Source organism: Anser cygnoides, chromosome 8 (assembly GCF_040182565.1).
Source record: "Anser cygnoides isolate HZ-2024a breed goose chromosome 8, Taihu_goose_T2T_genome, whole genome shotgun sequence".
Classification (NCBI taxonomy): Eukaryota; Metazoa; Chordata; class Aves; order Anseriformes; family Anatidae; genus Anser; species Anser cygnoides.
In genome coordinates, this window is record NC_089880.1 from 12,004,361 (window position 1) to 12,018,297 (window position 13,937).

Genomic DNA, 13,937 nt, shown 5'->3' on the forward strand with positions numbered 1-13,937 from the left:
GCCCCCCGGCCTCCACACGGAAGGGGCTCGTTTTGCTCCTGGGGGGGTTGGAAAGAAAGCTTTGGGGGCAGCCAAACCCCAGCACCGTCACCATTGCAACACAGATGGAGGTGCTTCAGAGTGACCAGGCCACGGGAAAACAGGCAGCAAGGACCCAGCGCCCAACCAGAGACCTCCCGTGTCACCCCGCTGCCACACCACAGCCAGGACACTGCGGTCGCACACCTGGGGGGCTCAGCCCCACGTGAAGGCATCCACATCCCCCCCCCCCCCAGCACCCACCGGCAGCCCCACATGGCTGGGACGCGTCCCCCACCACCCGTCCCCTCCAGGCCTCTCAGCCCGCACAGCCCAGCCCAACCACGCCACCGGCCAGCAGAGGGGAAAAAAAAATTAACGTTTTTATGTGTATATAATATATATATATATTTATATGCATAGATTTTTTTTTTTCAGTTTGAAATAATTTAAAAAGAAACCCACCAACCCATGGGTGGAGGTTTCCAGCTCTGGCAGGGAACCCCCTGGGGGCAGCTCCTGGGGACGCTGGCGGTGCCCCGGGGCAGGCCCTCGGTCCTGCCGTGCCCCCGGGGACCCACGCACCGCACGCAGCAGGGCCGCTCACGGGCCCTTTGTCAGAGAGGTCCGCGGCGAGACCCACGGCTTTGGAGACGTCCAGAGGCGCCTGTAGGCCACCCTCCTCCTCCTCCTCCTCTTCCTCCCGCCCGGCTCCCCGCTGCTACCGGCGAGCCGGGCGCTGCCTGAGCACGCGGAGGGACAGGCTGTCGGCGCGGAGCAGCAGCTCGCGGATGCGGGCCAGCCCCAGGCCCGACACGGCGGCCCCGTTGACCTGCAGGATCTCGTCGCCCACGCCCAGCAGCCCCGCGTACAGCTTGGCCGTGCCCGCGTCCGACATCTCCTGCACGTAGACGCCTGCGGACGGAGGCACGGGCGGGTGAGCCCCGAGCTGGCACGGCTCAGCTCACAAACACAATTTAACCAAAAAAAAACACCAAAAAAAACGTGATTTTTGCACAACTTTGGACAGCCCCACGGTACCTGTGTCGGGCCGGCCGTGCCCGGAGGTGAGGCGGAAGCCAAAGGAGCCGTGCGGGGGCCGCTGCAGCTCCAGCTGGCTGGTGCCGTCGGGGAACACCTCCACCACGCGCCCCACCGTGCGCGGCAGGTCGGGCGTGCCGATGTCCTCCACGCTGAGCGAGCGCCGCGGCCCCGAGGCCCCCGTCCTGCGGGGAGAGGGGTGAGCGGAGGCCCCCGGGGCACCGCGGCCAAGCGCGGGCCGAGCACGGAGACAGCCCCGTCCCCGTCCTACCTGTCCCTGGGCCCCGGCTGCGGCAGGAGGTAGGCGCTGGCGCGGGGCGCCTTGCCCAGGAGGGCGTGCAGGCTCTGGGCAGAGGTGGCTTTTCGGGGCTGGCAGAAGGGTGACACCTAGTGAAGCGTGCCCGGCTGAGACGTGCGGCACCGGCACCCCAACAGCACCAGAGCCCTCCCAAATCACTGCGGTTTGACCCCCCCCCACCTCGCCACACCAGGACAAGTGCCAGGGTGAGGCGGGAAACACAAGCCATTCCCCAAGCTGAATTACCCCCATCTCCCCTCCCAAACCTGCGTCTCCACCCCTTTCCCACCCACCATTTCCCATTTGTCTCTCGGCATTTCACACCCATGGGACCCAAGATGCGTGAGCACCCCGTGCTCTCCCAAAGGCAACAAAACCCCAGCCCCGCTCTGTTGCAGTCCCCAAACCCCCCCCCCCCCCCCCCCCCCCGCAGCATTTTGGCTCACCAGGGACTGCAGTGAGGGCGATTTCTTCACGCCGGGGCTGCTGCTGGGGGCCGGGAGCTGCTCCATGCTGTAGCAGCGGAAGCGGCCCAGGCGCTGCTTGGTGCTCTGGCTCAGGCTGCTCAGGAGCTTCTTCAGCCCCGAGGACGCCGAGGCGCCGCTGCCCTTGCGGCTCACCACCCGCGCCGGCTCCCTGCAGGGATGGGGATGATGCCCCCACGGTGTTTAGCAGCGGCTTGTCCCCAAAACAGTCGCACACGCCTCACAATGTGATTTCGGGGAGGTACGGAAAGGTACCCGCCGCCTCGCACCCAGTGCCAGGCACGCTCACCACTCACCCAGGCGCCGTGCTCCCGTCCTGCTGCGCCCTGGGTGTCCCGGCAGCATCCCCAGAGGGCTCAGACCCAGGCTGTGGCGGTGCCCCTGCAACCACGGCGCGATGTTGGGTCCCCAAACCCACCAGAGACACCCCAGCACCCCCTGCCCCCAGCTCTTACCTCCTCCTGTCCCCGGGCTGTCCTGCCCGCGGGTGTTGTTGCAGTTGTTGGTGGACAAGGCACGGAGGGGGCTCCCCGGGAGCCAGATGGGGCCGCAGGGACCCCGCCGCTGCCCCGCGCCCTCGGGTTTGGGGGAAGCGCCCCCAGCATCGGGCTCCGGGCACCGGCGGCTGCTGGTGAGGTTTTTCCTGCAAGGCACCTGGGAGCAGGCTTTTTTGGTGCTGGTGGCGCCGGTGACGGGGGGCGCAGGGACACGGGAACCCCCTGCTGGCTGCGAGGAGGGGGCTGGGGGCTCACCGCTGCCCGGTGCCTCATTGGGGTCCCCCCCATCCCGGCTGCCAGAGAGCGGGGGGCAAAGCGCCCCCGAGCCCACAGCCCCAGCCCGGGGGCTGCTGGCCACGCTCGCCCCCTTGCCAGCCCGCGCCTCCTTCTGCGCTGGGGCCCGGGGGGCCCGGTGGCCACGAGCCCGGGGGTCCCGGTGAGCCCGCGGGTGGGGGCTGCGGGGTCCCACCTCCTCGCTGTCCGTGCGGCAGCTGTCGGAGGTGTCGGTGCTCTCCAGCGCCGAGTCCGCCTCGTCGGCGCGGCGGACGTCCCCAATGTAGGTCTCCTTGATCTTCTCGGTGTGGATGCGCTGCCGGGAGGGCAGGATCCAAAGCGGGGACCCCCCGGGACCCAGGGGCCGGGATTTGGGCTCTGCCTGGGCAGCGCCTTGCCCTCCACGCTCCCGTCCACGAGCCACGGGGCTGCTTTCGGCCGGCTCAGCGGCACCGAGGAGGGAGCCACAGGCTCGGCACTTGCCCCCAGTGGGGACGTCACCGCCCCGGGCTTTTGCGGGGCCGGCTCCATCCCCTGGCTGCCCACGGGCTTCACTGCCGGCACGCTCCAGCGCCGAGCCCAGCGGCCGCCGGTGCCGCAGGCGCTCCAGGTAGCGCACCTCGGCGTCGCGGGCGGACTCGTCCTCGAAGCGCACGCGGGACGGGGAGGGTCCCCGCGGCCGCCGGGGCCCGCAGCTGGACTCCCCGCTGGATGAGTCGCTCAGGCTCCCGCCCGCCGGCCCCTCGCCCTCCCGCGGGGCGAAGCTCGGCCTCGGCGTCCCGCCGGGCTCCCTGCTGCGGGGACAGACGGGCGGGTGGGCGAGCTGCCGGGGCTGCCCGGTGCAACTCCCCGGCCTCGCTCGGCTCTCCCGCGGGACGAGGCGCGTGGTCAACCAGCACCGAACGCGGTGACCCCACACACGGCCTCCTCACCGCCCCCCGGCACTGAGCCTCCAGTGGGGAGGCAGCGCGTGCCAGCCGGGAAAGTCAACTCTCCTGCACAAACAGTGCCTCCGCAGTGCCTTAAAACACCACGAGTCACCCCAAAAATATCCTGCAGCAAAGATTCGACAGGTGGCCAAGAGCGGGGGTGCTCCTGGGGCAGGGAGGATGGGGTGCAGGACCCTGGCCCTGCACGTGCACTCTTTGCAAGCACGCCTGCGGGTTTTACGTGCTAAATCCACGTGCAACACCCCGATATCACAGATTTGGGACTCACCTGGGGCGCGGGGCGGCGGGGAGGAGGAGGAGGTCGTGGCTGGCGCGCAGCGGGTTCGTGCGAGCCTTCATGCGGGCGCGCTGCAGCAGCTGCTTGGCCTGCTCATGGCGCGGGCTCAGCTCGAGCTCCTGCCCGGGAACAAAGGCCCTGGGGGGTGGGGGGGCAGCGGGGGGAATTAGCAAAAAATAACAGGGATTAGAAGCGGTTTAGCCGTGACGACGCAGCTCCGCAGGGAGGGACCGGGGCCCAGCCTCCCATTGCAGGGGACACCCCTGCGGGCAGCCCCCGGCGCTGCTGCGCCCGTGACAGCAGCCATCTGGGGGGGCTCAGCACCAACCCCGGGGGTGCTGGAGCCTCACCAGGGGCATCCCAGAGGTGTGTGGGGAAACTGAGGCAGGCGCATCCCCAGCCCCAGCCCCGCAGGTTTGGGATGATGCCCCCGGCCCTGCTGCCCTCCCGCTGTGCACCGGGGGCTTCCCTGCCCCAGGGGGGACCCGCGGCTGCCCGAGGGCACGGCCCCGCTCCCGCGCTGCCCCTGCCGTTGGCCATGGCCCTAATCCCCCCGATTAAAATAATCAGCTCGGGCTGTCACTTCGGGGAACCCGGCGTTAACCTATTCGAGGCAGGAGCACAGCGGCCTTTGGGAATCCCCCCTCATGCCGAGCCGGGGCAGGGGGGGGAGTCCAATCCCCTTCACCCCCTGTTTTGGCTGCCCCCATGGGCATCCCCTGCTCTCAGCCTTGCACCCACCAAGCTTCAGCTGCCAGAGTGCTGGAAATTTGATAATTGCCATAGAGGCGTGTTTTCACCCCAAATTGCTGCCCCCATCCAGCCTCTCCCCCCCGGCCCAGCACAGCCCCCGCAGCCCAGCTCACCTGCCCATCCCTCCCCCTATTTTTAGCCCACAGCGCCAGGGTTTATCATTAGGCCAACGAGATTACGAGCTCCTGCCTCCTCTAAGCTCCTAAGCACCTGCGGCAAATTTCTGCCCCGCTCCCCTCTCCTCCCCTGCAGGACCCCAAGCGCCCAGCACCACACTGCCACCGGCCTCGCACCCAGCGCCGCACAACGCCGAAACCCCCCGAGCTGGAAGGGACTCACGAGGATCAAATCCAGCTCCTGGATCCCCACAGGACCGCCCAAACCCCAAACCAAGCCCCACGTTTCACCAAGCCCCCCGCTGCACCATGGGGCCCCCAATTCCCCCCCCGGCACCTTCTGTTCACCCCCAGGTGAAGCCTTTGGGGCCGACCCACCTGCAGCCCTCGGCGTCCTGCAGCGAGACCCCCGAGTCCCAGTCCCCATCGCTCGCCAGCACCTCTGGGGTGGGAGGAGAGGGAAAGGTGTCAGTCAGAGCCCCCAGCCCCTTCCTAACCCCCAGCCCCCTGAGGTGAGCACCCCGTTCTGGGGGCCAATTCCCCAAATTTCAGCTCCCGAGAGCCCAGGGAACCATTTCAGCACCCGGGGCAGCCCCGTGCAGGGCGCATTGGCAGGGATAGAGCCCGTTAAGGCGTGCGCTTTGGGAGGAGAAATTAATTCCCTTTTCTGGCACTGCTTTGCACAGGGAAAAAGCCTAAAAACCTCAAAAACCTCAGGAATCGGGGCGGGGGTCCCTCAGCCCTGCTTTTATCGGGGCAATTTCCCCCCTCTGGCCCCGATGCCTGCATTAGGGCCAGGAACATGCGCCCCAGCCTGCTCGAAGCCAGCCCCACGGCCTCCCACTGCCTCCACAGAGGTGTCGAGGAGGATCCGATCCCTCCCGCAGCCCCGGCACGCACCGTGCGCCGAGCCGGCCGCCGCCAGCCCCAGCACCTCCTGCAGCAGCCGCCGGTTCCTCTCCACCCGCTCGGCCAAGGAGAGCGGCTCCCAGCCCGCCACCGCCCCGCCGCCATCCGCTGCCGGGGGGGCACCGCCCCGGGACCCCTCCTTGGGGTGCTGCTGGCTGCCCCCCGGCACCCTCCGGGTCCCCTGGGTGCCGTGGGGGGGCTCCGGGGGCTCCCCGGCATCCAGCAGCCCGTCCGTCAGGTAGGTGCGGAGCTGAGCCCGCGGCTCCGCCACCGCCGCGTCCATCCCGGGCTTCCCCCTGCGGGGCCGGGGCTTTTTGGGCGAGGGGCGCTCGGGGGGAGCGCTGCTGGTGGTCGTGGGGGCCCCCGGCCGGCCGGCGCCCCGCTTCTCCTTCAGCGCCTTCACCTTGCTCTCCAGGACGGCGTGGGGGCCCCGGGGGGGCTCGGGGCGCTCCGGTGATGCCGGGGGCCGTGGGGCTCGCCCCGGCTCAAGGCGCCGGCCCCCCTCCATGTGCCCTGCGGGGAGAAAGCGCGTGAGAACGCAGCCAGGGCGTGCACACGTGTCCCGGCACATCTCTGCACCCGAAACGGCGCGGAAGCGAGGATACGGCCCCGGGGAGGTGTGCAGGGGAACACCATCACCCAAACACGATGCCAGGCAGGGAAGCAGCACTTTCTGAGCCCCACCGGAGCCCCAGAGCCCCCGCAGCACAAATCCCACACGAGAGGCACCTTGCTGAAGGCGCCAGCAGTGCGGCAGCAGCCGCAGCCCGCAGCTCGCCGTGCCCCTGCAGCCCCCGGGCTCGCACCTCTTGGCCTTGTGATCCCAGCGGCCCCCGGCTGCTGCCGCCCCCTGCGCCCCCCAGGCCAAGCCCCCAGCATGGCCACGGGACCCCCCCGGGGCTCCCCGTGTCCCCCGGGTGAGCCGGAGCCCGCTGCCGCCCCCCGGGCACGGGGAGCGGAGGGGACGGGGTGTGCGGGGTCCCCGCAGAGCGGCGGCAGCGGGAGGCGAGGGCCGGGCTTACCCCCGAGCATCAGGAGAGGGCCGGGATGGAGGGAGGAGAAGGCGGAAGAGGGGAAGGAAGCAGGGGAGGAAATTAAAAAAAAAGAAAAAAAAAAAAAAAAAAAGAAAGGCAAACCAGCAAATCCCGGCCCCTTCAGCCCAGCCCCAGCTCCGCTGCTTGGCCGGCCCTGCCTCCGCCTGGGCCTCCTCCTCCTCCTCCTCCTCCTCCTCCTCCTCTCCGGGGCTCCTGGCCAAGCCCTGCACAGCCCCAGCTGCCGGAGCCCTTCCCCGGATAACCGATGGTCCCAAAGGGTGACGCCAAGCCCGGAGCGGCCCCGGGCCACCCACAGCCCTTGGGGACGTGGTGGCCCCACAGGGAGGAGAAACCCTACACCCACACCCCGTGCCAAGGCCCGGGAACCTCGTCCTTTGTTTGTCCAGCCCGGGAGGCGAGCGGAGGGCCGGGATGCTCTGCACCCCCGTCCCCCGGGTGCTTTCTCTGCCAGCGGGCTGAAGGCCACCAAACCCCGCGGTGTTGGAGCATCCCCTGCGAGCATCGCTCCTTTGTGGATGTGCTCCGAGGCCAAATCCTGCCCTGGCCCCGCGGCGAGCTGCAGCCATGTATTAGCACCCCAAAAGCCAGCTTGCACCCGAAGAGGGCTCACCCTCCGTGCTGGAGCACCAAAACCCCATCCCCATCCCAGAGACCCCCCAAAAACCCACCCCGGCTGGGGCAGGAGCCAGCCCCGGGGGCACCGCTTACCTGGAGGCAGCGGGGCCGCCGGCCCCACGGGGACCTAGGGGAGCTGCGGGGGCCATGGGCATCCCGGCCCCGCTCCCGGGCCGCCGCTTTAAGCCACGGCTTTTGATATTCCTGATTGGTTTCATAATCCCGATCAAAAGGAAATGGCCAGGATTATGAAATTGTTTTAATCCTCCCGGCTCCCGCCAGCACGAGCGGCGAGAAATCGCGGTTATCTTCTTAAAACGTCCCCGCCGCCCGCCCGCCAGCCCGGGGCATTTCAATTTCCGCCGGCGGCCCTGCCCTGAAAATCTCCTGGGGCCAAAAGCGAGCCCCAGGGCTCCACATCCCTGCCAGCCCTGCCCTCAAAATCTCCTGGGGCCAAAAGCGAGCCCCAGGGCTCCGCACCCCTGCGCGAGGACGAAGCGAGGGCGGGCGAGGACCCGCGGGCGCGCGAGGAGGGCGCACAGAGTGGTGAGACACGAGCCGTCAGACCGTTGGAAAACAAAGAGCTTGTAATAATGAAAAAAAGGACAGATTTCGTAACCAATCACTTTTTCCTTTTAAAAACACAATCACAGTAACTTTGCTTTTATACAACCACCTAGAAACTATGAAACAGTATCACATTGTGCATTTTTTTTTTTTAAACCTACTTATCAAGAAGGGTATTCCACACTCCAAAAATGATATCCATTTGGGAAGGAAAGAGGAGACAGCTAACAGCGCAGTCACAGATACATCATGAGTCCAAGCAAGCGGCAATTTCTTTGTCCTCACCTTTTCCACTTAGCCAAAAAGAAGAGTGGAGAAGGGGATAGCGAAAGAGAAAGGAGGAAAGAAAGAAAGCACCCACAGAGGACTAATCACACTCCATAATTACTTTGGACATCTACAGGTCAGGGCTTCATAGAGTAATCATTCAGACCAACACAGCAAAAACGATCCGATGGCCTTTGGAATCAAACTCAGATCAAGGAAATGCTCGAGGCAGAGCTCACCCCCGGCCACGCGTGCCCATGGGGTGGTGGAGGTGAGGTGGGCCCGGGGCTGGCTTCGTGCCGCCGGGAGGCGGCCGCGTTCCCTCGGGTGCTGGAGGCAAAGCGCCAAGCACGGCCTCCATCGCTCCTTGGGACACCTGCGGTGAAAACCCCAGGGGTTTTCTCCTCCCGACCTGACCCGGGCCTGCATCGCCTGCCTCTCCTCCGAGCAGAGGGGGAGCCCTGCTCCTCGGGGCCCCCGCAAAGCAGCTGTGAAGGTCAGGACAAGGAGGATTCGCCAGGGAGGTACCAGCGGCCACTTCCTACCGCGAGCGGATCGAAATGCTCCACCTGGGACTTCCTCCCCGTGGCCAAAGCCACGCAGGGGGGCCAGAGCCGAAGGGGGCACCGGGGAGCTCCAGGTAGCTGAGAGACCCCGGAGGCTGCAAATCCCAACCCGCGACCCCGAACTCCTCACCCCCTGCAAGCCGCGGATCCCTGAAAGGGCGGATGGGATGGAAAGCAAAGAGCTTTCCAGGGAGCAAGGGAGCAAAGAGAAAGGAGTTCAGAGGGAATCCCCCAAAACCACCGCCCACACGGCAGCATCACCTCCCCTCAGGTGGAACCATCCCCAAGGGCTCCAGCAGCTGGAAGAGGCTTCCTGCCATCCTCAGAGCCACGCACAACCACGGCCCCCGGCAAGCCTCAGGCCACGAAGGCAAGGAGAAGGCCTCAAGACCACCGAGGTGCCCCAGCCGTACCATCACAACTTGAGAGCAGCCTTCGGGCACATCCCAGCACCTGAAGTACCAGCCTAAAAACCCCAGCTCCTTATTCTGCTCCCCCGTCGTTTCTAGATTGCTCCCCAGCTTTTCTCCCCCCCGGCAGTGTTTTCGAGTCCCCCTTTCAGTTCCACCAGAGCCCACCCACAAAACTCGGCCCCCCGCTCCCCTTGCTCCAGGAGCCCGGCACCATTTCCTCTCCACACCTGCCTCGCTCTGCCGGCCAGATGTTCGCAGAGACGCGGGGCCACCCGGGTTCTGGCACCGACCCTCGGGAGAAATCCGCGCCCCGCGTTTCTCAGGAGTCTCCGGTGGGTCGGGAACACGCGCCGGGGAGACGGGGTCCTTTAACAGCCACGCTGCCAGGAAGTCAGGCTGCTGTCCCCAGAGAGCATCCTCCCTGCCAAAAGGGACGGCGTTGTATTTCAGGAGAAAACGTTTGCCAGCTGCGGCACGCCGCCTCCCCTTTTGCTTATTTCTCCTGGCAGCAAAGACAGAAAAAAAAAAATGGAAAGGGAGAGAGCCAGGAAGGAGACAGGCCCGAGCAGCAGATGGACAGATGGATTCTTGCTTTGATAAACCACAGGGTAAAAACACAATTGCTTGCAACTCGCAGCTCCCCGTCAGGTTAGGACCAGGGGGCCCCCAACGTGCCCGGCTCTCCCCAGCCCCGCTGAGGAAGGCAGGGAGCTCCCGGTGGCGCTTTAAATCCCCTCTTGGAGCCAGGCTGCAATGCGTTCCCGCTCCCTCGGAAGGGCAGAGCTACCAGCGAGCTTTCTTTACAAAAACAACCACCGAAGTAACCACACTCGCTTGCTCCGGACCGCTCCCCTCGGTGCCGCTGCCCTCCCGGAGAGCTGCCCCCAGCTCCGCAGGGCTCCAGCGGCTGCACGAGCTCCGGGCGCAGCGACCACTGCCAGTTAGCAAAACTATTTTAAGGGGCCTTAGACCTCAGGCTCTGCTTGCCTACGAGCAGGGAGTAGTGGACCTAGGGGAGCTGGCAGGGGAAGCAGCTCGTGGGCACCAAGGGGCACCGAGCAGACGGAGGCGGCCGCCGCACCGCACCGATGGCAGGGTGCGGGCAGGTCCCCGGCAAGCTCAGTGCGTGTCTCGGGCAGCTACCGACCTGCAGTGTTGGCCTTGTTCTGTCACGGGTTCGCTACCACTTCATTTTAACCTATTTCAAATGAAATGAACTACGTTTCCTTCTTCGGTTCCTCTGGGCAAGAGAGGCACAGCAGGCAAAAACTGAGAAAACGCAACGCGCCAGCAGGCAGGTGGGAAACCGCGCTCACAGCTCGCGAACGGAAACAACGCGACAGCAGCCAGGCAGGCATTCCTGCAATTCCACCGCCGAAAATGGAGGCAAGCCAACGGACAGACACCAGTGCAAGGATCCTACACGAAGAGGCCCACCTCGCCTTTGCAGCAGCAGCCGCACAGCTGGACACAGCTGCCCGGGAGCCAGCCGCCCGTCTGCTTCCTTCTCTGCGGGAGGAGACCAACAAGGCTACCACGTCAGCATCGTGAGCTGCTCAGCAAGGCGGATGCCCCTCACCTGAGCCTGCTTGATAGCATCACGCTTCCTAAACTGGGTTACGGAGAGCAGGCGAGAGGCAGGAGGAACAGCCAAGCCGCGTTGTGCCGGGAGAGCGCCCGACGGGCTTTTTGCCACGTCGGGCAGAACAGCAGCCACAAGGGGACCTTTGCTCTGCGTCCCCATCAGGAGGCACCACGGAGACCCTTCTGTGCTCCCCAGCCACAGCCAGCTCGAGCCCCCTGCGGGAGAACAGCAGGAAAGCTCCCAGCGTGGCACCAGGTGGATCGTGCCCTCACCTAACGATTATTAAGGCTTTGAAATACAGATTTTGATCCGGACAATGGATTTCCGAAGCCTTTGTCTGCCTAGCTGTTTGCACGATCGGTAGGACCCGGCTCGCCCTTCGAAAGGGTCTCGGGATCATTTGCACTGCTTTCACACAGCTGCATGGGAAGTCGGCATTGAACTGGCACAAGAGACATGCCCAGAAGCAGTAGCAGCAACTAAAAGTCAGAAAGAGAAACTTTGGCTTAAAATAAAATTGAAAAGAAAGAAAGAAAGAGAGAAAAGGTAAATAGGTGCAAGTTGTCTCGCGAGAGGGGTACGTGCAGAGCATAACCCCACAACCCTAGAGATCTAGATCGACATTCCCGGCTTCGTTTTACTGTTACAACCTTCATTGCACAGGACTCAGAATCACTCTCATATGGTTGTTAGGTTTCATAAATAATGTGAAAACTATACGCAACAGATACATCATATTTCCAAAAAATTATAAGAAAAGTTACATCAAATTAAAAAGTAGCTTCATGAATGAAGATACTGCTCTAAGTGCACTTTCCCTGCAAGTGCAGCCAGTGCCTCAGCGCTGGATATGAAGAAAAAAACAAAAAACAAAAAACAAAAAATCAGATTTAAAAACTTAAGTCCGGTTTCAACCAGTCAAAACCGGGCCAAGCAGAAACCGAGGGTGTTCTCGGCACTGTCCCATGAGGGAGTCCCTATGATGCTTCTTTATCCAGACAGGTTTGTATGTCCTTGTTGAGACTGTAAACAATCCTTCTTTCCTGAACTGTCCTTTTTATTGGCAAAAGAAAGTAAAATTTTTTATTTTTAAAATAGAACATCAAAATTAACCCAGAAGAAAAGAAATGAAACACAGTGAGCTTGTTGGAGTCCATAGGATCTGGTCTGGAAGAGCTCGGAAAACGTGTTCAGTGTTTTCTCCTGTTTTCAGCTGGAACTGTACCAGAGACTGGGTTACTTGGGGAAGAGGGGAGCAGAATGAGAAAACAAAGGATGCGGAATAAAAGACCGTGGCCGTTTCATGTGTTCACTTCTTTCGCTAGGTCCTCTATCAATACCTTAGTGTCAGAAGCCTTGGACCTGGAAAAAAACAAACAGAGAAAACACTCGCTGGGGAGGAGAAATTCCCTTTTCTACACACAGACAACAAAAGAGCAGTGCACCTGAAAATCTCTTACACAGACGGGGTAAGCAGGCTACTGGAATTGCTTCACACACTGCCATTCTCCCTAGGAACAGAAGGGCCTTATAAATACACCCCAACTGTCCCTCTGCAGTGACTACACAATGCTCCTTGCATGCTGTGCTCCCTCATCCCTGGGGAGCCCAAGCTTGCCTCTCGGCCACAGGGCAGGGCTCTGGAGTCATGCTGCAGGGGAAGAAGCGATGCCTGGACACCGGAGCATCCTGTGATGCTGAGAGCACAGGCACTGCAGCAAAGAAAATGCGCAGCCAACAGGTTCAGGGGCTGGGGTGCAAGATGGGGAAATGTGTAGGGTATAAGAATGAGGAGTGGAAAGAAAAATTTCATGGGTTTGGATTTGGGAGAGGAAGGGGTCTGAGATCTCACATGTGAAATCTTAACCCAAGGGTAACTGAAATCTTGGGGTGGTCTGAAGCCTGGAAATGGCTGATTGAAGAGAACCTGTCTCCCAGGTCTGGATTTATCACCTCTGGCAACTGTTACGGGTTATTTTTGCAGGAGGGGAGCTCTGTAAACAGAACTACCTTTTCCAGTGGTTTAACAGAACCCAAAGACAGCGTAAAAGATGGATCAACCCTCCAGCAGAAGCATATTCGTTTACTAATCAGACCTGTCCACCCTTTGAAGGACTGCTTCAGCTGAGGTCTTAGCACGATTACCCGGTCCATAAACAGCCACAAAGCAACAGCTCCAACATGATTTGGTTTGTTGCGCCGGAGGAAAGGAGAAACGTACTGTGAAGCAAGACGAGGTCTGCGCAAGGATATGCTCTGGCTGCGCTTCCACTGTTTGTTCTTACGGCGATTTCGTACACCATCTTCCTGGTCCATCATCTGATCCAAGAGCGTCAGGTCATCGGCGTTGAGCGGTGCCACGGAGATGTCCCTCACGGCACGGAACTCCCCACAGTTGTTCAGGTGCTCGTTCTCCAGACGGAAGAAGTTCCACACAAACCGCCTGCAGGGAGAAAAAGTGAAATTTGTCACTGCAGTCCCACTCGTACGGGCAGCGCCCGTGTTTGTCGAAGCACTGATCCACGCACCCAGATAGCACTGATACACAGCACTGACCGCTGCCACTGATCACAAAGTGCCTCTGGGAACGTGCCTGGGGTACCGAGAAACAGCAAATGACTAACAGCAGCACCTGCTCCAACATCTTCCCAGCTCCCCGGAGAACAACAGATCTGGCAGGCTCATTCATTGTCCTAACGATGACAGCCCTGGTCCAGAGAGCATGGAGGCAGCAGGCATTACAAGTGAAAGGGAAAATATATGGCAACCTCTGCCACATACATGAGTGAGGTTCAGCTTCAATTTTTTTTTTTTTTTTAATTCATCTCAAGAAGCTGTGGGGGTCTCCAGCTAGAGTAAGAGTGTGTAAAGAGCCCTGAAACCTTGCAGGGTCCAAACCAATGATCCACATTAGTGTTTGGAATAAAAGCAGGAATTTGAGAATAATTGTACACGTAAAATCAGGTGAAATTTCAAATGCTTTTGCCAATAACATAATTTTAAGGAGAAATTTATTAATAGCAAAACCCTCTAAATTAGGTCTAGGTTCAGAGTAAATGACAAATGCAGTGAGAAGGACCCAGCCACACATTCCTGCGGAACCCTGTACAGCTTCCTTGGCTCAGCACCCTGTTCAGATTAAATGTTCCTGTAAGACTTTATCTTCAGTTTTAAGGACGTATATCTTCCACATACATTAGCACAATACTGCTCACTGTGCTGGCATTATACAAATAATTAAAAATAGAAACA

The 13,937-nt window shown here is 61.7% G+C and overlaps 2 protein-coding genes across 5 annotated transcripts in view; both read right to left on the reverse strand.

Annotated features, from left to right (window-relative positions):
* Positions 1 to 412: 412 nt before the first annotated feature.
* On the reverse strand, positions 413 to 6,817 carry KIAA1614 (KIAA1614 ortholog). 4 transcript variants are annotated; one of them, XM_067001532.1, is made up of 10 exons: positions 6,754 to 6,817; positions 5,609 to 6,130; positions 5,087 to 5,150; positions 3,831 to 3,977; positions 2,298 to 3,406; positions 2,139 to 2,223; positions 1,804 to 1,993; positions 1,331 to 1,446; positions 1,060 to 1,244; positions 413 to 933 (listed from the first exon to the last, which is right to left on the reverse strand). In XM_067001532.1, exons 2-10 carry the CDS (start codon positions 6,123 to 6,125, stop codon positions 740 to 742), a joined length of 2,607 nt encoding a protein of 868 aa, XP_066857633.1. In that variant the 5' UTR covers positions 6,126 to 6,130; positions 6,754 to 6,817; the 3' UTR covers positions 413 to 739. The 4 variants fall into 4 exon arrangements, with proteins under 4 accessions (XP_066857633.1, XP_066857632.1, XP_066857634.1 ...); XM_067001531.1 differs by lacking the exon at positions 6,754 to 6,817 and adding an exon at positions 6,640 to 6,736 and having other exon boundaries at positions 2,298 to 3,403; XM_067001533.1 differs by lacking the exon at positions 6,754 to 6,817 and adding an exon at positions 6,640 to 6,736 and having other exon boundaries at positions 1,331 to 1,428.
* A 1,080-nt stretch (positions 6,818 to 7,897) lies between these two features.
* XPR1 (xenotropic and polytropic retrovirus receptor 1) overlaps positions 7,898 to 13,937 on the reverse strand; it is a 103,936-nt gene continuing 97,896 nt past the window's right edge. The window contains exons 14-15 of the mRNA XM_048054236.2: positions 12,907 to 13,128; positions 7,898 to 12,047 (exon numbers count right to left, since the gene is read on the reverse strand). Coding sequence (XP_047910193.1) covers positions 11,987 to 12,047; positions 12,907 to 13,128 — 283 coding nt within the window. The 3' untranslated portion in view covers positions 7,898 to 11,986. The remainder of the gene's footprint in view (positions 12,048 to 12,906; positions 13,129 to 13,937) is intronic.